The sequence below is a fragment of the Patagioenas fasciata genome, chromosome 7, assembly GCF_037038585.1.
Source record: "Patagioenas fasciata isolate bPatFas1 chromosome 7, bPatFas1.hap1, whole genome shotgun sequence".
NCBI lineage: Eukaryota > Metazoa > Chordata > Aves > Columbiformes > Columbidae > Patagioenas > Patagioenas fasciata.
In genome coordinates, this window is record NC_092526.1 from 2,223,461 (window position 1) to 2,247,218 (window position 23,758).

General features: G+C 44.1%; 1 protein-coding gene across 30 annotated transcripts in view; it reads left to right on the plus strand.

The window, feature by feature from the left end:
- Positions 1–19,293: 19,293 nt before the first annotated feature.
- NEB (nebulin) overlaps positions 19,294–23,758 on the plus strand; it is a 114,600-nt gene continuing 110,135 nt past the window's right edge. For all 30 annotated transcript variants that reach the window (XM_065840548.2, XM_065840522.2, XM_065840524.2 and 27 more), the window contains exons 1-3: positions 19,294–19,416; positions 20,761–20,825; positions 23,635–23,679. In XM_065840548.2, coding sequence (XP_065696620.1) covers positions 20,793–20,825; positions 23,635–23,679 — 78 coding nt within the window. In that variant the 5' untranslated portion in view covers positions 19,294–19,416; positions 20,761–20,792. The remainder of the gene's footprint in view (positions 19,417–20,760; positions 20,826–23,634; positions 23,680–23,758) is intronic.

Consider the following 23,758-nt stretch of genomic DNA (forward strand, 5'->3'; position numbering starts at 1 on the left):
ATCAAACTGATTATGCCTGAAGAACAGTTTTCAGCTCCTTCAGGTGAATGTAATATTAAGCCCTTAAGTGGTGCATCTTTGAGCATTACAGGACAAGAACGATTTGATGTCATGAAGAACGGCACTAAGAAAGAAAAACGTCTTTGCATATAGTTGTCATATGTATTGTTAACACAAATGTGACCTGAATCTAATTGTTGCAGTGAGTATATGAAATATACAAAACCGAGAAATTAGAAGCAGTTGCCACTGCAACTTTTTTACCACGCGCTTTAGAATCATAAGCAGAAATGATATTCTTGCCTTACTGGGATTTTCCTGGTTGATTTTTATATTTTTCAGAAGCTCTTTTTGAGAATGTTCTTCACTTCAAACAGGCTGGCGCCTTTATTGCTGCTGCAGGATTGTACTCAGTACCACCCTCAGCCTTCTCAGCCAGTGTTCTTGTGAGTAAGGACACAAGGCGGGTGGGGTTTTTTAAGCTTTTCCTATTCGGAAAACGGACCTGATACTGAATTAGGTTAGAAGGTGCTGCTTTGCCTGGAAGGTTATGAATCATCCTTCATAAATCATCAGCTCAGTGTTACTCCTGTCCAGATACTTCCTGCATCAAACACTGTGCGGGGTAGAAGGGCCAAATAAAGCCGGATTCTCTTGCAGAGAGATTGAAAGAGGGAAAACAAAAACCCTCAGTGCCTGAGCACTTCTATGGCTAATCAAGTGAAGAACTGGTAGTGTATGATAGAGGAGTGGTAACCAATCCAGTTTAAACTGCGTCTATCTGGTGTTTTCATGACTCTTTTCAACACGTCCTTCACTTTCTCACTACGTTCTTTTCCAAACCCTTTAATCCTGCAGCCGCTGTCCTGCGCTGAGCTGAGCCCAGGACCCTCATCTGTGCCAGATAATGGGTTATCCTACTCACCACCTACCATCCTTGGAGCATTAACTTCTCAGAGGAGTACACTAGTGATACAGTTAAGTTATAGTGTAGTATGTGACTGGTTTTTACAAATACAAAGCCCACATGTACACGCATTAATCGTACGACCAGGGTCATTACTTTTGATCCCTTGTATTTTGTAATTCTCATTCTAAAAGGTTTGCCTTATTTCTGAAGGAAATGCGTAAGGTACATGGCTAACACGGATACCACAGCGAAATTGCAGTCTAGAATACAGACAATTACTGCTTCAAATTAAGACCAAGACTTGCGAGGGCTGGCGTTTCCTGGCTTGAGCACTTCTGGCGCCGAAATGTAAGCATGTTTACCGAAGCAATTTAGCTAAAACTTTTTATAAAGCTATTTATTATAAAGTCCACTTAATTATGATTCTATTTAGTAACTTTTTCCTGAAATTTTGCCAGAGCATTCCTTGAATTGTTTCCCCCTTACCTCTTTCTGTCCTTCCTGGCTTTTAAAATGTGATTTTCCTGTAGTTGAAGGGAACTCGTTCCATTCTTCTCGTTCTTGTTGAAGAGGTGGAACACAAGTTTGGTCCGGAATTGTTGGGGGGGAGCCGTGTACCAGCACATTTATACATAACATCAGAATTGATAACTTTTGCAAACCTACCAGTACTTATTAGTTTAAGATGAAAACTGTTAGTGTTTGCATTAAACCTTGTGTGTGTGTGTTGTGGTGAAACTTTCCAAGCAAAGCTATGATTTCTGACCTCGTGGATGAGCTTGTGGAGGCATCATTGGGCTGAAACGTGCTGTCCTGCTGAACCTGTGATGGTGGGGTTTGTGTTGGGAGATTGTTTGGCATTTGGGAAGTTTGCTACTACGTAGGTGTTGGCTGGTTTTAAAGAGAATGGAAATGAAAATGAGTGGCGAGCTGCTCTCTTCCTGTAGGAAATGCTGAATTCCCAGTGTGCCTGGGGAGCGGGGGTTACAGGTGGCTTCTTGGAGAGTGAAAGAGATGAAACCAAAGCTGGATAACAAAATGATTGTTTTAGTGTCCTAAACGTGTGTTGCCGGTTGCTCTGCAACCCCAACAGCCTCATGCCGCGCCTACGAATTTTGGGCTTGTTGCTCTATTTCTAATGGCGCGATATTTGTATCCACGGGGTAATTTTGTTGGAGAATTGCTTTTCTTCTAATCCAGAGGCAGGTGGTGTTGTCGACTGAGCTTTGAGGGATCGGTAAAGGCATTTACCAGCTGTTACGATGGTGTAAGCGATGACAAAATGCTGTTTCTGGCATTTTGTCCCCCTGCCTCCCATTGCAGCCACGTCTGGCCAAGGGCTTTTTCCCTGGGGACACACGTCTACCTCTTCACTCAGATTTCTTGACTTGGCTACAACTGAAAACTGCTCTTGTTTTTCTTCTGAATCCAATTAAATATAACGTGATTTGTCTAAAAATAAATAAGACACCGTTATGAGATTCTGGTTTAGTCCAGGCTTCCTCCAAACTGTTGGTTCCTTGCACCCTTTCCCCACCTCACGTCCCTTTGGTGCTGCCTAATCCTGGTCTATAGATAACCCCGTTGCTCCGTAAAAAATACATAAAAATGAATATATCTGAAGGTTTTTATTTGGGTATGGTTTTAGCATTAAATACCTTTATTCTTTTTAACTGCGCACAACAAATCAAGGTTTGCTGCTGCTAAACTCTGCCCGTTTTACTTCTGCATCCACCAGAGCTGCTGCAACCAGCCATGGCGGAACCTGTAAATAGACTTTTCAACTCAAAATGCTGTTACTTTTTGGCTTTTTGACTGTATGAAAGGTAGACTGCTGTGTTCTCTTTAATTATAATATAGTACTTTTTTATCCTATTACCACTTTTTAAATTACAGGTCATATCATTGATTTTTTTTGTTGCACATCTACATTGATTCATTCTCTCTGAATATGGGTCTTTAATACGACATTGAATTAGATGCAAAACTACAGAATAGTCAACACCTTCAGAGTTCATTCTTGTTATTGCCTTTTTTGTTCTTTTTACCCCTGACTTTTCAGAATTAGAAGGTTGGTGGTGGTTTTCCCTCCAAATATATATATATGTGTGTGTATATATATGTAAGCAAACTCTTGGGGTCATGCGAAGAGATGCAGATGATGGAAAAGTAACAATGAAAATTGTCTAAATTTGTTGTAAATAAATAAAGATTTCATATAAACGCGGGTACTGTTGAAGATTTGCTTTTGAGGTCCTTGTGGTGCTGAATCCTGCCAGACGCGCCGTTATTCCCGTACGGAAACCTTGGAGACGTGGATTCATGGATGCACCTTAGAGCTGTGTAAGCAACTAATAAACCTAACTTTGTATTATGCTGGCCACATAATTTCTTCATTTTAGTCTCACCGTACCGTTGTCAGAGTAAGCTTAACAACTTGTTTTTCAAGCTTATATATATATAGATATATATATATATAAAATCATAATTTTCAATGTGTTTAGCATAGTAACTTTTGCCAGTGTAGCTGCATTTTAGTTGTGCTTCTAGAAGATACTCAGTTCAGCTTCTATCAGTATGTGCAGAAGCTCTTTAGCACCGAGGTGCCGGAGGTCCTGTGCTGTTAATTATTATTAATTATAATATTAATATTAATGGTGCCACAAACAGGCCAGCTGGGAAATGAAGGGAAGCCTTGAGCTTCGCTTGATAGCCCGTCTTCAGAGGAACTTTCAATATCTCGTTTTTCCTAAAACGTGCCTCAAGAAACAAAGTGAGGGGAAGTATTAATTTTCCTAAGCGTGTGTTACTGTACCAAGGGAGAGCCGCTTGCCAAAGCCCCTTTTTAACTGCTTTCTCTCTCCACAGAGCAGCTCTTGCGTGTGTCAGAGAAACCACAACTGCTGTGAGTTAAGAAAGCAATTAATTGTCCCAGGTGCATGTGCCGGCACTTGTTCAGGAGGAGCGAGGTGCCACGAGGAGCCCGCAGAACGTTCTGGATCGGTTGGTGCCGCTGCTGGAGCCCGCAGAACGTTCTGGATCGGTTGGTGCCGCTGCTGGAGCCCGCAGAACGTTCTGGATCGGTTGGTGCCGCTGCTGGAGCCCGCAGAACGTTCTGGATCGGTTGGTGCCGCTGCTGGAGCCCGCAGAACGTTCTGGATCGGTTGGTGCCGCTGCTGGAGCCCGCAGAACGTTCTGGATCGGTTGGTGCCGCTGCTGGAGCCCGCAGAACGTTCTGGATCGGTTGGTGCCGCTGCTGGAGCCCGCAGAACGTTCTGGATCGGTTGGTGCCGCTGCTGGAGCCCGCAGAACGTTCTGGATCGGTTGGTGCTGCTGCTGGAGCCCGCAGAACGTTCTGGATCGGTTGGTGCTGCTGCTGCGCTGGGTGAGGTTTCTCGTTTTGACCATTTCCCGGCTGTGTGGTGTTGGGTGGGTGTTGAGACCACAAAGAGCCTCTTTTCAGGACCCCAGATATTTGTGTGTCTTCCTCCTCCGCACGTCTCCGCTCCACTGGCACCTCTGGAGCTTGGCAGATAATACGAACCTGCGCTTCTTTATGCAAGAGACAAAGTGCTTTAAACAACCGATCTTACACAAAACACGTCAGCTGCTGGCTCTGAAGTTTCTCACCTGCTGCAGGTGGAAACTCAGAACCACACAGTTTTAGAGCAACTGTGCTTTTTTTACATTACCCCTTTTGTATTATTTTTTTAATATCTGTAAGACATGGAGATACAATGGTTTCAAGTGGTGTGATGTGGACATTTTTGATACCAAGATTATTTGCTGGATCTGGCCGCATGAAGCCAAGTCTGGTTGCGGACGGCGGATCCTGGCGTCACTCACCCACGAGACATCTGTACCAAGAATCCTCCAGCGACCTGCGCTGCTGAACTGCTGTTCGATCAGCTCTGGGGACCGTTCCCTAAAGGTCAAACTCCTGCAGAGAGGAACCAGCTCGTCTTCACCATCCTGTGGACAAGAGCAGCCTGAACCCAGGCAGAACAGCCTTTCCACCATGGCTTTAGACCATTAATTCTTCCCTTTCCTGGTGCATTTAAGGAGACTCCTGGGATAAGGCAAAAAAATGTGCATGTGAGTGAGGTAATACAGAATATGTGATGTGGTAATGATTTATAGAGGCAGAGCAAATAAAACAATTGCTTTCCTGGTTTTCGGCAATGGGCACAGGTTTACTGCGGGGCCTGTGGTCCCTTCCCCCACGGCAGCAGATGGGGAGACCTGTGCGTTCCCATTAGTGCAGCACAGTTGGACCCATCTGCACCCCGCAAACAAACGATAACACGACTGGAGCTGCTCCAGAGAGGTTATAATTATCCCCACTTTTCTGCCAGTCAAACCTTGATCCAAAACCTGAATTATTACCTGTTTTTGAGTGCAGAGAGTGACTTGGGCCTCGCATCCCCTTTCAAAGCTTCTATGAGGGAATTCTTGCTCCAGCTCCACCTTGGGCTGCTTCCTTCCAGGGAGGCCAGATGGGGGCAGGATCCTCCTTTTTATTCGCAAATACTTCAAACTAAAAGCTGCTTTTATTCTTTTTGTTAAGGGAATTTGCTATATCCAAGGTGATCAAACACTTTAAGGCTGTGCTGCCAGAAATCCCCTTCCCCCCTCTCTCCCTCGCAGCACCAAACTCTTGTGTAGGGCTTGAGGACCTAATCATAAAAAGTACTTTTATTTATAACGTTATGAAGAACTTGTAGCTAAATCAGTGTGGTTCACACTGCTCAAACTGCTTATTTTTTGGCATTGGCAAGGGATAGAAATGGGTGGTGAGGAGCAGAAAGAGGGTTGGATGGAGGTAGGACTGACAGAGCTGGAGATGTTGGGAGGGTCTGTTGCTTTGGGGCACTAGTGCCGGTTTAGCACCCAAGCCTGCTTTCATATACACTATAGTATTAATTAATTTAGATGATGCATTCACAGGCATAACGAACTATTAATGTTAATTTAGTAGAATTAAGGAAAAAGTCTTGGGCCAAGCCCTGTAGTTCAGGTGAGGCTTGAAGTGGCTGTTTTGGGTGGGGGTGAGGGACAGGACTCAGCAGAAGCTGTGGAAATGGGGCAGTGTCACTGGTGGCTGCTGCTTGTGCCCCTGTCCCCAGAGCCGTGTTGCACTTGGAACAAACCCCCTCTCATGCAGAAAAGAATGGGGAAAAATAGGACAGAGAATACGGGAGCTGTGGTTTTGAGTCACACCATCTGCGTGTGTCACACAAATGGCTTTATTTCCCAAACTGTGGCACCTATAAACTTACTTTGTGCTTAGCTGTTGCTAATCCTTGCTGTTGGTTTCCTTAGTAACTGGGCCCCTCAGAGGGCAAAGCAGAAGGTGTCTGGGATGACAGTGGTGCTGAGTCCCCAAGGCGGAGGCCGGTGATGCTGGGAGGAAGGCGGGCTCAGGCTGGGCTTGGCAGGGCTGAGCCAGCCTAGGAAAGCCCTGGTACCCGTGGTTTAGGCTGAGGTTGGCGTTTGAGGAGGTGTTGTAGCTGTAGGTGGTGGATGTTTGTTGCTGAAGTGGTTGAGTAAGTTCTGGCTGAGCAAACACCAATAAAATGCCAGCGGTGGTCATCCTGTCCCACCTCGTGGACTGGGAAAACAAGCAAGGGGTAATGGATCAGGAGCCTTAAAATTCTGCCTTTTAAGATAAAAATAAAATTTGTCTTACCATGCCTACCACCTGCATTAGAAAAGTCTCGCTAAGTTTAAGCCTTGCAACAAATCCATAAGTCTAGATCTTATCTTTTGAGTCAAATTGATGGGTACGCTGAATCATCAGTTTTACATGGTAAAGGGAAAGGTGATGCATAAACTCAGTATGTCAAAAATATCACGGAGGGAACAGCAAACGCAAGGACCTGGGCATGGGAAGCAGTTGCAGCTGCGCTAGAAAAGCAACGACTGGCAGCATAAATTATTAAACATGGGACAATGTTAAAAATAATAGATGTTTTAATTTGGCATTTGGCGTTTTTAGCCCACCAGTGGCTTCTGTGGAATTCCCTTTTGTGGGGCAGAGGGCTCAGCATCCTGCGGCGGCGAGTCAACAGGCTCCTGCGTTTGTCCCCTCCACCAGGTAGTAGGTAAGGAACGCTCTGACGCTCACTTTGCACCTTCCGTGTGCACACAATGCAATTTATTAACCTCTGTAACAAGTGAAGCGCTGCAGCAGCGCCCGAGAGGAGGTAACCACTTTGGCTGAGCAAATATTTTATTTGTTGTGCAATTTATTGCTCTCTGCGGGTTTTCCCAAACCCATCGCTACTACTTCAGGGTCCTGCAGAATTTCCTGCTCCCATGGCTTTTCCTACTTCTGAGTTGGAAAACTTGACATTTCCACGTCTCAGGCTGCGGTCCCAAGCCGGACATCGCGTTTGCCTCTGTTAAACCTGGTGGTGTTCCTGCCAGCCCCTCGCTGCAGGAGCAGCCCTGTCTTACAGCTCCCCCATGCAGATATTACCCATAAATTGGGTGATCGACTTCACCTGCACCTAAAAGAAGAGTTGCTTTGCACCTCTCCCAGGATTTGAGCCTGTAGTTTCGCAGAAACAGGGTATTTCTGTGACCGGAATGCTTCTAAGACCATAAAGCCACCGCTGCTGGTCTTCCCTTGCTTCTAGAGGCGCTGTTTTAAGGAAGCAGCTGTGGCAGCCAATATTTTTATCACCTGGAGTAAAGGTTGTAATATATACTGAAATTCAAATTTGCTCAGCTTGATATTAATCAAAACCAGTTTAGTAGTCTTTCAGGTATTCATGTATAAAACCAGTTTATTCCGATTTTACTTGAATGAAAGTTAAAGCACAATTAACCTCCATAAATTCCTATCTTGATCAGTCTAAATTTAAGCTTTGACTTGCATGGGCTTGCTGTTGAGTTCAGCTGCATTTTGAGCTCTTTGTGTCTCTGTTAAGCATTCGAGGTGGAAATCCTGCTCGTGCTGGAGCTTTTGCGACTGATTTTAAAAGCTCCTGGGTTTTGCTGTAAAGCTGGAGCCTAACGGATTTCAGCTGGCTCTGTGTGACAAAACCAGAGTTCTCTCTGCCCGCCCTCCTGTGCCAATCAGGTTTTTGTCGACTATCATCTTTCCTCTAAATCATCACTTGAATGTGCTGCTAAAAACTCAGCCACCTCTTAGCCCAAATAAATGCTGACAATGTCACGGAGTAATTTAACGATCTCTTTTGAAGACCAGGAACCTCTTGCTTAGTTAGTTTTTGTATCTTAGGATGAGGTTTTATTGCAGGCGGTCACAGGGTGATTTGGCGGGGGTTTCACCGGCCTCCTGCCATGTCTGTGGTGATTCGTCTGCCCCGGTGCTGGCGCGTGGAGAGAACAGGGAATCACCTTCCACGTCCCCAGCGAGCAGCCTGGGAGAGAAACACCTTAAACCATCATCACCCCCAAAAGGGTAGATATTCTAGTGCTAAAATAACAGCACAGTGTGGGAGTTGGGCATCTGGGGACCAGGTCCCTAATGATCAGTGGCTGCCTAACTCAGAGGGATTTCACTGGCAATTAGATACTTAAAACACCTTGTAAAACCAGGGCAGGTAGCACGGGGCTCTCTGGAAGGTGTCCATCAGTGCTGACAGTCTGCTGGAGATCCTGAAGGCATGTCTGGCTTTAGGCTTCTTTAGCCTGCCTGTCTTCTGCTTTTTAACAAAAGTCTTTAGGAAATTAGAAATCAGCATTTCCCCAACACTGGACACTTTCAGACTCAGTGGGCAGGGAGCTGGGCCAGCCTGCCTAGACTGAGCTTTCCCCAAGAAAGGTCAGACCAGATGATCCACAAGGTCCCTTCCAGCCTGGGGTTCTCTCATTCTGTGATCTGTTTTCTGGTGGTTTTAAATGGTGAAGGAGATGGGTTGTTCCAGACAGGTTTTGACAGCTTTCAACAGATGGTTTCATTGTAGCAAAGAGTCCATTCAAACCTGGAAATGATTTACTTGCTTTTCAGTGTCAAAGCCAAAATAATTCAACAAACAAAAATATTTGTTCCATCTTTGTTGCTTAGAAATCTGTGCATTAAAAACACTCCTGCAGGAGTTAGATCACTTTGAATCTTTACATTTCAGCCAGATCTTCTTGACAGAGCATTTCCAACACTCTCGCCCTGCTGTGGGCCAAATCCAGCCCAAGGCTGGGCTGTGAGTCTCCAGATTTAATTTCCAGTGGCTTGGTATTTGGGCTTTTATTCACATCCCTTGCAATCTGATGAACAAGAACCATATGCCAGCTAAAACCAAAGACGACATACTATCATGAAAGAGTTCAAACTTGATGTAACAATTCATTTCTGGGCCCACTTACTGCAAGAGAGACCTCGAGGTGCTGGAGCGAGTGGAGAGAAGGGAGCGGAGCTGGTGAGGGGCTGGAGCACAAGTGTGATGGGAGCGGCTGAGGGAGCTGGGGGGTTCAGCTGGAGAACAGGAGCTGAGGGGAGACCTTCTGATCTCTGAACTGCCTGAAAGGAGCTTGGAGCCAGGGGGGTCGGGCTCTGCTCCCCAAGAACAAGCGCCAGGAGCAGAGGAAACGGCCTCAAGTTGCGCCAGGGGAGGCTGAGGTTGGATCTGGGGAACAATTTCTTCCCCAAAGGGCTGTGGGGCATTGGAACAGGCTGCCCAGGGCAGTGCTGGAGTCACCATCCCTGGAGGGCTGGACAGACGGACTTGAGGTTCTCAGGGACATGGGGCAGTGCCAGGGGTGGGGGAACGGTTGGACTTGATGATCTTGAGAGTCTTTTCCGACCAAAATGATTCTATGATTCTAACCCCATGCCTGCGTTAGATCATTACACTTAATTTTCAGATTGTCATGTGAATGACTGCATTCAACCATCCCATCCTTCAGTAACCCCACCGATCATACACTGAGACTGTGCTCAGGTGTAGCAAGCTCTGTCAGAAGACATTCCCAAATTCAAGGTAAGTTGTGTCCTTCCCTGCAAACCAGTGTATCCCAGCAGCACCGATGCCAACGTGCCCTGCGGTGACACGTCTCATTGCCACTGGTTACAAGGCAGGAGCCCAGTAGCCGCGGGCCGGTTGATTTGCTGCAGGCCACCGTGCTCAGGACACCTTTGCCATCGCCAGGGTCATTCCGCAGCTGTTTCTGTCCATCCACCATCATTATGTTGCTTTATAAAAAGACTCATGAAGTCACCAGTAGTTGAGCCTCCCGTGGAATCATTTTCAAGGAAATGAGCTGGAAGTCTGCCAGACTCATTGAAATGAAAACTATTTAAGAAAGGTTCTCCCCACCTTGCTCCCCGAATTGTGGAGAAAAAAATGCATCAAGAAGCTGGAGTAATTTTTGACAGATGAATGAGACAAGGTTAAATGATCAGTACACAAGAGTGAGACCGTGTGATGTGGAATGGAAGGGTGGAGAAAAGAAATAATTTTGTATGTCCCTGGGTTTTTTGTTCTGTCCTTGTGCCGAGTTACGCAGGTGAGGTCACATCACCCAGGGAGCATCAGCGGGACGACTCCAGTTTGCAGCAGTTCCTGTTCGCTCACGAGCTCCCGCCCGTTGTCCCGCTGAGGATGCAGCTCTGGGGACAGAATGGCACAACGCCCCGTGAGTTACAGGACAGTACTTGGGATGGCGTTGTTCCTTATTGCAATTCAACGTCACTTTAGTCCCTGCAGTAATGAAGTGGTTATTATATTGTCTAGTGCCACTGCAGAGCTGAGCGATAGAGGCACCAGCAGATTCCTTCTGGCTGGTTAGTGCTGTTAATAATAGTCCAGAAAAGAATTTCTCATGGTAGCTGTTGTGTTAATGACCTTTGTGTTGTGTTAATGACCTTTCACAGAGCCTCCTGCCCCTGGGAACTGCTTCTGCAAAGTATTACTGGCCACAACTAGCGAGTGGTCTTAATATTTTATGGACTACTGCAGATTGTATTTCAGGATATGAGATACCATTCCAGCAATGTCAGTTCGGAATGCGAAGCATGTTGCAATCTTTCCCCCGTGTTTTACAGTTGGAGGTGTTGGTAACCGTTCATATGAACACATTGCGTTTAAATGAGCAGAGTAAAAGAGAGAAATTCCAAAAATTAGCTCCTAGATGCAGGTTACAGTTCACTAAAGTCTTAACATTTAAATTTAGATGTGCACTTTAGCTCATTCCCTAGTTCAGCACCTTTCAGGTCAGGAAGAATATGGACGCATGTTTTATATAGATGGGAAGATTTTGTTATTATGGTATTTCTTGAGTGTACTTATTGAGCTTTGACCTAAATCTTTACCTTATTTTGGAGCAGCTTGTGTGATCTCACCCCTGGCTGATTCTTCGGCAGCCTGTGTCTCTTCTAAGCAGCATCTTTGCTTTTCAGTTTACCACGGGAACTGGTTTGTAACATAGGGGAGCTGGGGGGCTCAGAGAGAGAGGGGAGAAGTGACACCAGGTTACCAGAAGCTTTACAGATGAACCCCGCATGAATTTGAAACCCCTTGGAATGGCGAGAAGCCATAAGGGAGATTGATAGTAGCACTCTTCTTCTTTTCCCAAGAAAAAAAAAAATGTTATAAGGACTGTTATCTCAATCACACCTTTCTATTGATAGGTTGTTCCCTTTTTGGAAGAAAGCACATCCTTGGTGAAAAAAAGGTATTGGGACCTAAGAGCTAAATGTTTGATTTATTCCTTCTGTTCACACATGGGACATGAACGCCCTTCGGTAACGTCAGTGCAATTGCTGAATGGAAAAAGGCAGCGGAGCTGATTTCAGAACGACGGGACTGATCTCGGGTTTTGCGGAAGGCAGAGCGCGTGTTGAGCCCCGTACCCCCATCCCTGGGGATCCACGGCTGCGGATGCCTTGGCGTCAGCACTGTGTTTGTCCATCCCTTTCTCTGCTGCTCTTGGGGCGATGTGGAAAGTTGGCGATGCTGCTCAAAGCCACGTGAAACTTCCCTGCTGCCGAGCTTTCTTAGAAATAATAGACTGAATGTGAAGACAATACATGATCTGAATGTGGACTGGGATATAAATGACTGTACCTGCGTGACTGCAAAGCATCTCTGTCCCTGCAGGGCTTTCCCTCTGCAGCTGCCTGCTGGGTTTCTGTGGCTCTAAATTACAGACAAACCTGCTTATAAGACAACATCCGCAATGCACGCTATAGTTTCTGTAAGCTAATGATTCGCAACAATAGCAATAATGATGAAAACTTTGTCAAAAGGCTAAAGATCAGTGTTAGCTTTATTGCAGAGTGGCGAGGCAGAGGCTTGTCCTAGGAGACAAGTGTTGGAGAAGGGATGGAAACTGAAATTCTGGCTGACGGTCACATCTTTTCACTGGCATTTCCAGCCCATCTTTGTTCCTCTGTTCTATTTATAAGATCAACTTTTGTATTTTTAGAAAGAAGAAAATATTTGAAAACAACCTCCCCTTCTTTTCCTGGTTTATGTGGACTTTAACATTCTGAAAACTAGAAATTCTGTGTTACAGATGAAAGAGTTGGGTGTTGCATCCAGGCTTAGGCTCGCATTAGAAAACCTGATCAATACAATCAGAGCAGGGTTTGTATTCTTGAAGGAATCTTCCTTCGGAGTATCTTCTTTCTGCTCAGCGTCCACGTGAAAAACCCTGTTGCTGTCTTGGGAACATTAGTAGGAGAGATAAATTGGGCTGTTTGACATCACCTTGTTGATCAATGTTTTCTTTTAAGAGTCTCGAAGCACCCAAGTAAAGAACAGCGAGGCCATGGCAGATGCTACCGCGTGAGAAGGAGCCTTCGTGCCAGTGACCAGATCCACTCGGGAAAGAAAACCCAGCACAAAACAAGGCTGATGCTGACTGCTGATTGCGTGTAAATATCTTCTGGCAATATATGGTATCCTTACACCGTGATTTTATATCTTCAGTGGGTTTTGTTTGTTTTTAAATCTTATACTAATTTTTAAGTTGGAGAGTTGGGCCGAGATGCAGTTGTTCATCTGATTTCTCATTGCTTCCTGATGTCTCATCATGAAAAAAATAACAAATATTTGGCATCTTGTTCATATTCTTTTCAGTTTGGGTTTGTCTGGGTTTTATCCTCTCTTGATTCAGTGTTTAAAATGTTGGACCAAGTGAGATTTGCATGAACGGATGAAGAAAGGAAATATTCAGTGTGAGGACAGCAGCTGATGCATGGTTTTGAGGAGATATAGACTATATAATACCCACAGCAAGCAAACAACATGTCCCTGTGTGCGTGTTTCCCTGAGAGCTGAAATAATGTTGTCTCTAAAGAAGTTTGGGGCAGTGATTTTGAATGGGCGTCCCACAGACGTGAGATGAGGAGCGCAGTGAAACACTTTGGTTTTGGTTTCATACCAATATTCCTCTTCCCCTTCCAGCAAAGTCTTTGACTCACAGCTACTGGTCTGTGCTGCTGCTCACCCTGTATTAACCTGTCAGGATCAAAAAATAAACATGAAAATGAGACACCGTAGATGATTTACTCATGGCATTTTGATTGCATTGCCTCTAAGTATATTATTTGTTATGATCTAATATTTTCTATTAATACTTTGAGAAAGAAGGGTAAGCAGCACCAAAGCAAAAAGCAAAGTGCATCTTGTCAGAACATGGATCCTTTCCTAAAAAAAACGCATTTGTATGGTACTTATTTTTAAAAATGTTTGCAAATATTTCTCTCAGTTGGCTGAAAAACCTAATAAGAAAACGTATCTGTGGTATAAGAAAATGTCTTTATTACTTTTATAACTACATAGGTATCAGTTCCAGCATTTGCGATTCCAGAGAACAGGATCAAGGGAAGGTGCTTTTTTCAGGTGGTGTTGTTTTGGTTTTGTGGGGTTTGATTGTTTGTTGGTTTGGGGTTTTTTTGTTTATTTGTGGGTTTGGTTCATTAGTTAACATATTTCCAGTGAGTTAATCAGTCAGGTGTTAATGAACTAGTAAACCATTCAGCGTTAGACACCGCCTTGCCTCCTGTGTTCAGGAATCATCCCAAAACAGCGAGTCCATGACACTGTCAGGTTCTCAAGTGCCTTAGAGCTTTGGGCCGTGGGGACACGGAGCTGGTGGTTCAGGCTCAGCCCATCATCGCGGCTCTAGGTGGTTTTATAGCCCGTGGGCTATAAAAAGTGCCGATGGTTCAGTCCTGGGGCTGGAGGGCTACCGTGCGCCCGCTGTCAGTGTCCCTCAGGAATTATTATGGATTATCTGTAGTTTAAACCATTAAATTTGCTGTCGGACGGAAATTTTCACTCTGAAGCCAAGACACAACCACTCCAACGCGTGTGCTCCAGCCTGCGGCAAGCAGAAGAGAAAAGGTTGACTTCACGTACTGCTGGCTGTCATATCAAATGCAGGTCTCAAATATACATATATATATTTATATAAACCCAAGGCAATCACTTGCATTTGTCTAACCAAGACCTTATATTTTTCAGTACATTTTTTTCCCCCACTTGCCACAATATTTCTGTACATTGGGCTAAACTGCGCTGACCCCGGGGCAGCGGATCCTCAGCTACAGCATCCTCAGGGGAGTCGTCCCACGGCTCAGCCTGGCTGGGTGCTGCTGTGGGTGCTGACACCAGAGAAGGTACTTCTGGAACAATCTCTTTTCTCAGAGCCACTTTGTCAACAGCACATCAAAATCCTCTTCCTTTGGGGGCTTTTACCAGAGTGTGAACAGCCAGGCTTCTACTCATGCCTCACTGTTCCATATGCTAATACATCTTAGTAGTTTCTAAACAATTACAGGAGGTGTTTGCACATCTGCCTGCAGTATAGACTGCATTGGTACATTTCATATCCTCATCTGTTAATTTATGAAGAGAAAGCTTAGTTGGACCATTAAAAAAAGCACAAGTCCAACTTACTTGTGTAAGCTTTTCTTCCTTTGAATATAACTGAAGTCCTTGTGATGTGGCTTTTGTATATTTCTAAAATGATATACCATGATAACTAGTGGGGGAAAAAAATAAGGCAAATACTGAGAAATACTTTTATTCCTATGAAAACGTGCCTTTCCCTTTGCTTGCATGCTTAAAACCACAGCTTAGTTATGAGGCTGCGTGACAGTTGCAGAAATTGCAGGGATGTGTGGCATGTATTCCAAGTGCAGGTATTTATTTGCTCAGTCCAGGCTCTGCTGCCAGCCTATGTGACGCACAGATTCAATACTGAGCTCCTGAAAGTGCTTTCCTCGGGTGTTTCTAACGCGGGAGCAAGTCACATCCACTGATGTTCCCTGAACTGGGAGAATGGTCCTTTAGCTATTTCAGTCCTGGGATTGACCAGTTCCTTTGCACCCTCCTTCACCATCAAGTCCAGCTGGGATGCAGGAACCATGTACAGTTGAGCCTGTAGAGGGTCTCAATCTGATAAATACATACAAATACAAGTTAGTGGTTTGCTAGAACGTTCATGCAGCCATTAGCACCTTTACATTGCACTGGCAGCACGTTTGTTACCCTTGTCCCTTGGTATTGCTACTGCAGCTCGTGATGGGTCACGGTTCCTTCGGCGCCTGCTTGGGAAGGCCCAATAAATTTGGGATGAAACTGAGCCCTTGTAAGAGCAGCCTGGTGAGGGACAACCCTTCCCTAACGCCCTCTTTCTCTTCCTTTTTCATTATTAACGGGGTTTTGCATTTTCTGCACCCGTTTCCTCTAGTTTTTGGGCAAGTGCAAACACAAATGTATCTTGTGGGCGCCCCGGCAGAGGCTGGGAATGGCTTATCTAACAAAAATTACTTTATGTGTAAGGGTCTGAAGCCTGTGTTGTACTCTTCAGTTAACGCTTTCCTCCCAGACTAAATGGCTTTCGTGTTTAAGGCTTCTGGATTGTTACAGCATTTTGAAAGTTGAATATTAGCGTTGTGCAGATTGTATATATAAGCAATGTACATGTCGCTTCTTATAACCTGCAGTGCGTTTTTGGATTTTTGGTGGAGATTGCGCTCTAAAGGAAACGTTTGGGAACACGCTTAGCTCAGGTAAAAGCTCTGTAAATGCTCAACTGCAAGATTTTATTTTTTGAAAAGATTCTCCCCAACTTCGTTGTGCAAAATCTGGTAGGCAGAAAGGAATGGGAAAAAGAATGAGAAGTAACTTAATGATAGTTAAAACATAGACACAATGACAGAAATATGTATTAAAATATGTCATTTTTCAATGATTCAGTGCTTGTTAAGTGCGGGTGGTCTCCTGGCGACCGTAGCAGGTTAAATAAAGCGCCCATGATGTCAGGACGTGTATCCACACAAAGGGCAAGACGCAGACTAGCCAGTGAAGTCTCTGGCACAATAGGTTTCCTGGGGCATTTTCAGTCCAACAGACGCAAGGGTGGATTGAAATTCAAGTCTCGTGAGTCTTTGAGTTACCTTCTTCAAGAATTGATTGCAGTTCAATTGTATGTTCCACCTGGGTTTCATGACGTGGGATCCGGCTTTGGCTTGTTAAGATTCTTCCAAAGTCTACCCTGAGCTCTAGAGAGTGATGCACCCTAAAAGAAATACAAGGGAACAAATGACAAGCCAATACTCAAATGTCAGTAACGGGGTGGGGGCAGGTTGTAGAAAAGTAGAATTTCTGTGACAGTTCTGTCTTTTGGGGACAAGGTGTGGCTGCCCTGTGGTCCCTACATACCCATCCTTTATGTTCTATCCTCTATATTTTGTCCTCTGTATTGATTGGCCTCCAGGATCAGCTTCTATATTTTTCAGAGGTGGAAGACTGCAGCCTAAAATGAACTAAACGCAGGTCTAGAGTAGTGAGTTTTTGTCTGTGGATGCTGTGTGGGTTGGGCAGTAAGTATACGTAAGCTGCTGTTCCATAGTTGTTGTGTTATATACTTTCTAAATAGATCTAGAGAACGTCACACATTATTCCCTCCATTTCCCCTTGTCCCAGCAGTTGCTGTTTGATAAGCAGGACTCATTGAACTAAGTACTTTTTCAAAGTTAAATACAAGAAGATATTTTCGGCGTTAAACTTTTGGGCCATTTAAATGCCAACCAACATCTTCCTCTACCTTAGTGTGCTCACCTGTGGCAGAACCGCCCTCTGTCCCCAACACCACAGTTTTCCTGATGCTCTGAAACATTTGTCCCCTAGAAAGTGAAGCTGCTGTCAGAATATTCCAGCAAACAGTGCCTTGAAATCTGAGTCACAGACACGAATTTTCAAAATAACGCAATAAAAAAAGGATAAAGGGATATTAAGCACTAGTATTCCATTTACCTCACGCGTGTTCTACTTCAGCCTTCAATGCTTGCTGGTATTTTGATGTGAATATGTATCATTGACATTTTAACAGTCCTGGTAAATTGGTAGATGAGTAATGATGAGCACAGTACTTTATTTCCACGCTGAAGATCTATGGATAGACATATGTAAAGACATGGGTACATATGTTTAGATATTATATATAAATATACAAATAACAATTTTTATATATATAGGCAGGTGCGTAAAGATGCACTCATTGGTATGGGTTGTAGGTAGATAAAAGCGCTTCAGCAAGCGACCACTAAATTTTCACCAAAAACCCATGGTTGTGTACTTGAATAGAAATCATAGAAAATATAATGGGTTGTTGGGGTTTTTTCCCTAATTCTAAACAAAACTGAAGCTCGAAGTGACAGATTAAACAGAGTTGTTAATGAGATTTGGAGGTAAGAGTATATCATGAAGGGAGAGGTTGTTTGCAGGAACGTGCAAGAGAAGGGACAGAAAATGTCATCACGGTTGAAAATGCTTGCTAATTTTGTCGGAATAACCATCAGGACAAAGGAATGCGAGGTTCTGTTCATCTAGTAAACCTGATTCGAATCAGGTGATTGGAACGAGGTGTAATGATATCCAATATTGTGACTATGGGGGGATGCCATTTACAGGAAAAGTAACGTAAAGTACAACTGTAACAACTGAAAATAAGGTCACGAACCTGGACTTGCTCAAAACAAACAACCAACCCAAACAACCAAACAAAAAAAACCCCCAAAACAACAAACCAAAATCCCAAATTAAGAAGGGGGATGATGAGTCACTGGTGATGGTGCTAATTTTGACATCAACAGAGATTTGAGCTGGAAACAACAAAAATAAGTGACATATTTAGTACAAAAAATAGGCCCCTCGCTCCATAAAGGTCTGTCAGCGCTGCTGTGGGTGTCACATCATACATCCCACCAAAAAGCCGCGCTTTGGGGAAAAGTGCCCCTGAGTTATTTCTGGAGCGCACACCCAGGAGCTGGGCTGGAGCAGAAGGTTAAGCTGACATGGATCTCGGGAGGCTCCACCAGCACGCTGGATTAATTTCTGGACATCTTCAAAAGGTGGTGAGAAACTGGAGGGCTTTAAAATAAACAGAAATATGATTAGAAGGGGAAGGATTGCCTAGTAAAGCAAAATACCAAGTAATTGAAAACATATAGCTTGCCTAAAGGAGAAAGGGAAGGATCCACAGCTCTGTGCGGAGTATAAAATACTTGGCAGTAGTGAATGAGATATGATATTTCATCTGGATATAAATATTAACTTCTGGAAAGAGGTAAGGAACAAGAAGATGTTTCTCAAGGGCTCCTGACAGTCATTTATTGAATTATGCGATATAGGGTATGAAAAGAGACCATTGGTGGCATTGCATTTTAAACGCACCTCTGTGAAGACCTAAAGCTGCTCCCATAATGCGAGTTGACTGGATGACCTAAGAGCTCGCATCTCTTATCATCACTGTGATTCTGCTCCATACATCATATAATTCTTGATCTTCCAGAATACTTTGTGCATTAGAATTGCTCCTCTATTGCTTAAGCTGTTTATTGTGTATTCTTAATGTTTCTTCATTAGGCATAGTGGCTGTTAATTGGGTTTCTTGCAAGCTTTTCCTTGGAAGGAAACTGTGTTCAGCTATGTAACATTTCAGGCAAAGTAAAGGAACTACTGACACACAGTTTGCACCATGTTAAGCTGGTCAAGCACTTGAGGGATACTTAAGGGATGAAATTAAACAAAGACTTATACTAATAATTTAATTTGAAGTCCAGACTCCTCTCTCCTTTCTCCGAAGTTCAGAGATGCTTGAATTTGGGTAGTTTTGATTCAGGTGCAATATAGGAATGAAATGTTTCTTGTCAATTCAAATTCATTATTATGATGATTTCTAAAAGAAGAAAACGTGCACGTTTTTCCCCATTTGAGCGCCCCCTTGGATTTGCGGGGGGGATCCATTTCAGCAGAGACCCGCAGCAGTTCAGCCGAGCTGTGTTTTGGGTTTCCTTGGGAGCGCAGGAGCGCCTGGCTCCCTTTTCCTTGGTGGTGCTGCAGAACAGGTGTCCCCTCCGGGGTCACCACGTCTATTTAGGGCTGAAACCCGAGCGGGCGGGAGCCAGACTGGCTGTACTGGGCACACACGGGATCGGGAGCCAGCGCGCCGCTCCGCTCGCACTGCTCCGGAGGGGAGGCTGGACAGGCTTTGCTCCTGAGGATATTTACTGCATGTTGCCGGTAAGAACGGTTTTAATCGCATTTGATTCTTTTCCTTAGAACAGGATCTTGAGCTGATACCTGAACCTGGCTTTTGGGAGCGGTGGTTGTGCCTTGCCCGTGTAGGTCAGCTTTTCTGCCTGGCTGAGTAGTTGAAACCACAGCGAGAGGGAAGGACCTGGAGTTGTGTTATGGAAGCGTAACCAGGGGTTATAATAGTGACAGTTTGTATAGATTATGTCCTTATATGCAATCCCTACTTCCTGGGTTTCTTCACAAACCTTGGCCTACTTTTTCACACAACACACCACTTACTAATTGGGTTATTCTTCATTTATTTTAACAGTTAACATTCTGGTTTAACAAATAATTTTTTTTTTTTGTATTTTTTCTCAACACTCTGGAATGAAAAAGGGACAGTATTCCATGTTCCTATATTTAACCTGCGTTACTAGACTTCACTTGCCTCAGAAGGAATTGCAGTTTAGCCAGCTAAACAAAACCAGCCCGTCCTTCGGCAGGATTAACTTACACGGCAAATATCTGTGGACTCAGGAGCAGCTGTTCCAAAGCCTCATCCCCTACCAACATTAGAAACAGGGCTGTAGTCGCCGGTGGAAAATTGTAGCTTTGCCTCATAGCAAAATCGTTGTGTTAATTTATTCATTGAAGGTTTTGACAGTAATCTGTACTTTGTAATTCAGCCAACTAGTATGGATTTTTGCATTTTCCAGGTCTGGAGAAACAGAGAAAAAAGCCAAAAGAAGTAAAAAAAACCCAAACCAAAGCAAAGCATCTGTGTAGGCTAATGCAGGGAGAACAGAGATTGCCTCATTAACCTAAGGTCACTTAAACAAATATTTACAATATTTTCCTAAATTATGTTTTTACTTGTGAAGGGATATAGCAGAATATGAAGATAAAGCACCCATTCAAACAGGAGCTTGAATAATGTAATGAAATAGAGTAGAATACCCACAAATAAAACTTGTTCAAATAATTTTGTTGTACTGAAAAAAATCAAATTGTACTTCAAGAAATCTCTTCCTCTATTATTTTCATTTTGATTGAATTCTGGTATTGAAGTTACAACCACGAGAATAAAGTATTTGTCCAAAGTTTTAATTTGTATCACTATGTTCGAAACTTAATCCAATGCTTTCCCAGAATAGTCCGGAACAAAGTGATGCCAGATCCCAGCTTTAGCTCTCTCTGTTGTTCACGTTCTTTCACTAATTAACCAACAACAGTGTAATAATCTGACTAACCATGACCCCATGCGCTTTATGAACTTGACAAGTAGCTTTTCATAATACTTTCCATCTTGGGCTAACACTGTATATTCACATTTTCATGCGTGACCAGTGAGTGGGGGAGAGGCAGAAGATACCCTCAAAATGGAGGAAGAAGAATATGAAGAAGTTGTGGAGGTAAGAAGAAAATCTGAGTAGAAATTCTTGTTTCCTGCCTTGTGAAAGAATATATCAGTCACTTGAATGTGACATTGCTCATGAGCAGAGATGGTTGCTTGCTATCTACTCTCTGAAAATTAAGGCATGATTAGATATCTATTAAATGGTTTTATCAGTAGACAACAACAACAAAAGTTGCTGTTGGTGGAACAAAGTCCTCTGGTTCCTGTCATAGTTGCTCTGTTTAAATAAGGATTGTAACCATCCCACACCCGCATGGCGAGCTTGGGTGATTACTCTGCTGCATAATTATAGATGCAGCGGGCCACCTCTTCTCCCTCTGGCTTGTCACCCACCCCACGCTAGAGGCGATGACTTGGGGAGCCGCTTTCTGGCCTTCGTCTGTACCCCCAGGTACCACCAACCGGCTGAGCCGCACACATGGAAGATTTAAACCTGGAGATACCCATGGAATTGCATCAGAGATTAATTGCCGATAGGTCATTTAAATTCGTGGTTATAAGCCTAATTATTTAGTCTCAGCAATTTGATTAAAAGAATCCCCAGGAACTGGGGAACCTATGGCCAGTGCCATTGGAGTATTGACTTTGCTACTGAAATAGTATATGAGGTTAACAAACAGTGGGGTCTACCTGTTGCATTAACACTCTACTGAAATGAAATTACATGTTATGAAATACGTGAGTGATTATAATAATTAGCTCAGTGTTTGTGGAAAAGGGGACAGTACAAATGTAGACATCCCAAACTCGTTATCTCTGCACTATATTCTCTTGATTTCAGGCACTGAGCCCTGACTGCCGACTTTATACATTTCAGATAGTGAATGAAGTAAAGTTAAAAGCTTTGCTGCTTGAATTAGTTAAATATGTTTTGGAAAATTAGCATCACCATTCGTAAAGCAAATTTTAAAGACATTCCACTACCTATTTACAAAGACACCAGTCCTTATATATATGTTTCCTATTACCACGTTACTTGTAATTGCCTTTATGCTTCCTGAGCATGATGTGCTCTCTGTAACAAAATGCATATTTATTTGCTGTCAATGTTTATTTGTTGCTGCTGTAATTATGGCAGGGTGGGTTTTTTGTCTACACAGCTGTTTCACTCTCTGTTTTTCATTTTCAATGACTACCTTCTTATAACCACATCCCTAGGACAGCCCGAGATGGTGTTGCTTTAGCATCTCCCCTCAATATATTAACAGTGAGGAGTTCAATAAAACAGGAACAATAGCATCTAGTACAATTTTAAGGCATCTTAAGCCTTTCCAGGCTTTTCTTAACTACAGTTCCACTTCTACATGCGTCACATATTTTAAACCCTATCAGAAATTCATGCTTTGAAAGAGTATGAAATTATGGCTGAATACTAAATGGCTGTGGAAACACTGAGGATTTTAAGGTAGTATTTTTAATTTTTCTGGAGTTATTAGCCCGTACTGGACATTTTAGCCATTTATGATGTGTAAAAAACCCCACAGAGAGTGAGGCAAACCTTTGTTACTGAGCCACTCGAGGTGTTGTGGAAAGTGGGTGAAACACAGGCCCAGTGAGCACGATTTGCCTCAAAACTGCCCGGTTTGAGACAGCTTGAAAAATACGGGCTATAGTTACGTGAACCCAACTCTGGGAAAAGGGCTTACATTTTAATGAGGATTTTTTTTTTTTTTTTTTTTTTTTAGAGCTTGATTCAAAGATCTTTCTGTCCCCATTGTTTTGATATCATCGCTGAGGAGATTTTCAAAGATAAACTGCAATTTTACACTTTTTTTTCTGAAGTCAGTGACAAGTTAAGCACTTTTTGAATAAAATAGCCGCTCTTTATTACAGCAGATGGAGCAACATCTTTAAGATGAAGGGAGTGGAGCATCTCCTGTGTGAGGAAAGGCTGAGGGAGCTGGGGCTCTGGAGCTTGGAGGAGACTGAGGGGTGATCTTATTAATGGTTATAAATGTGTAAAGGGTGAGTGTCAGGAGGATGGGGCCAGGCTCTTCTCAGTGACAGCCTGTGATAGGACAAGGGGCAATGGATGCAAACTGGAACACAGGAGGTTCCATTTAATTTGAGAAGAAACTTGTTCCTGGTGAGGGTGGCAGAGCCTGGCCCAGGCTGCCCAGGGAGGTTGTGGAGTCTCCTTCTCTGCAGACATTCAAACCCGCCTGGACACCTTCCTGTGGAACCTCAGCTGGGTGTTCCCGCTCCATGGGGGGATTGCACTGGATGAGCTTTGGATGTCCTTTCCAATCCCTAATATTCTGGGATCCTGTCTTTTTCTCGATCAAGCAGCGAGGGGAGGCAGCAGGCGCAGCCTCGGGGCGGTGCGGGTGCTGCTCCGCCTCTCCTCAGCGCGGCCGCCATCTTCCCGCGGCGCTGCGCCGGCTGCCGCGCGGGCCGGACGGCGCCATCGTGCGGCCGCCATTTTCCATGCGCCTGAGGCGATGGCGGGCGGGTGTGTGTACGGGGTCCGGATAGCGTTTTATTCCGTGATTGCACAATACCTGGGGCCAGCTGGTAAAACCACAAAGCTAGAGCATCTTCCGCAGACCACATACACCGTTCCCACCTGAGGTTTTGGTTAGTACCGCCCCACGTTTCCACCCCCTTCCCAGGATTGGTCGGTAATTCACACACGGTTACACAATCATTGTTTTATAGTCAGTGTGCTCGCGTGGCTATACGGGTACCTCCGAACTAGTCTTATATGTCTAGAAGTGTATTTCTAAACAGCTTAACAGAAGCTACCATTCGCTATTCTGTGTGATCTGCCCTAACAATGACTTTTTAAATTCTTTTTTCAATAGTACTACATCGAAGAGACAGTTATTGAAGAGGGTGAACCACACGAGGTAAAGGTCCCTGTGATGTTGCACGTGGTGTATGTGTGCGTCTGATTAGTGCATAATGCAAATGAATGGCCTTTTGCGT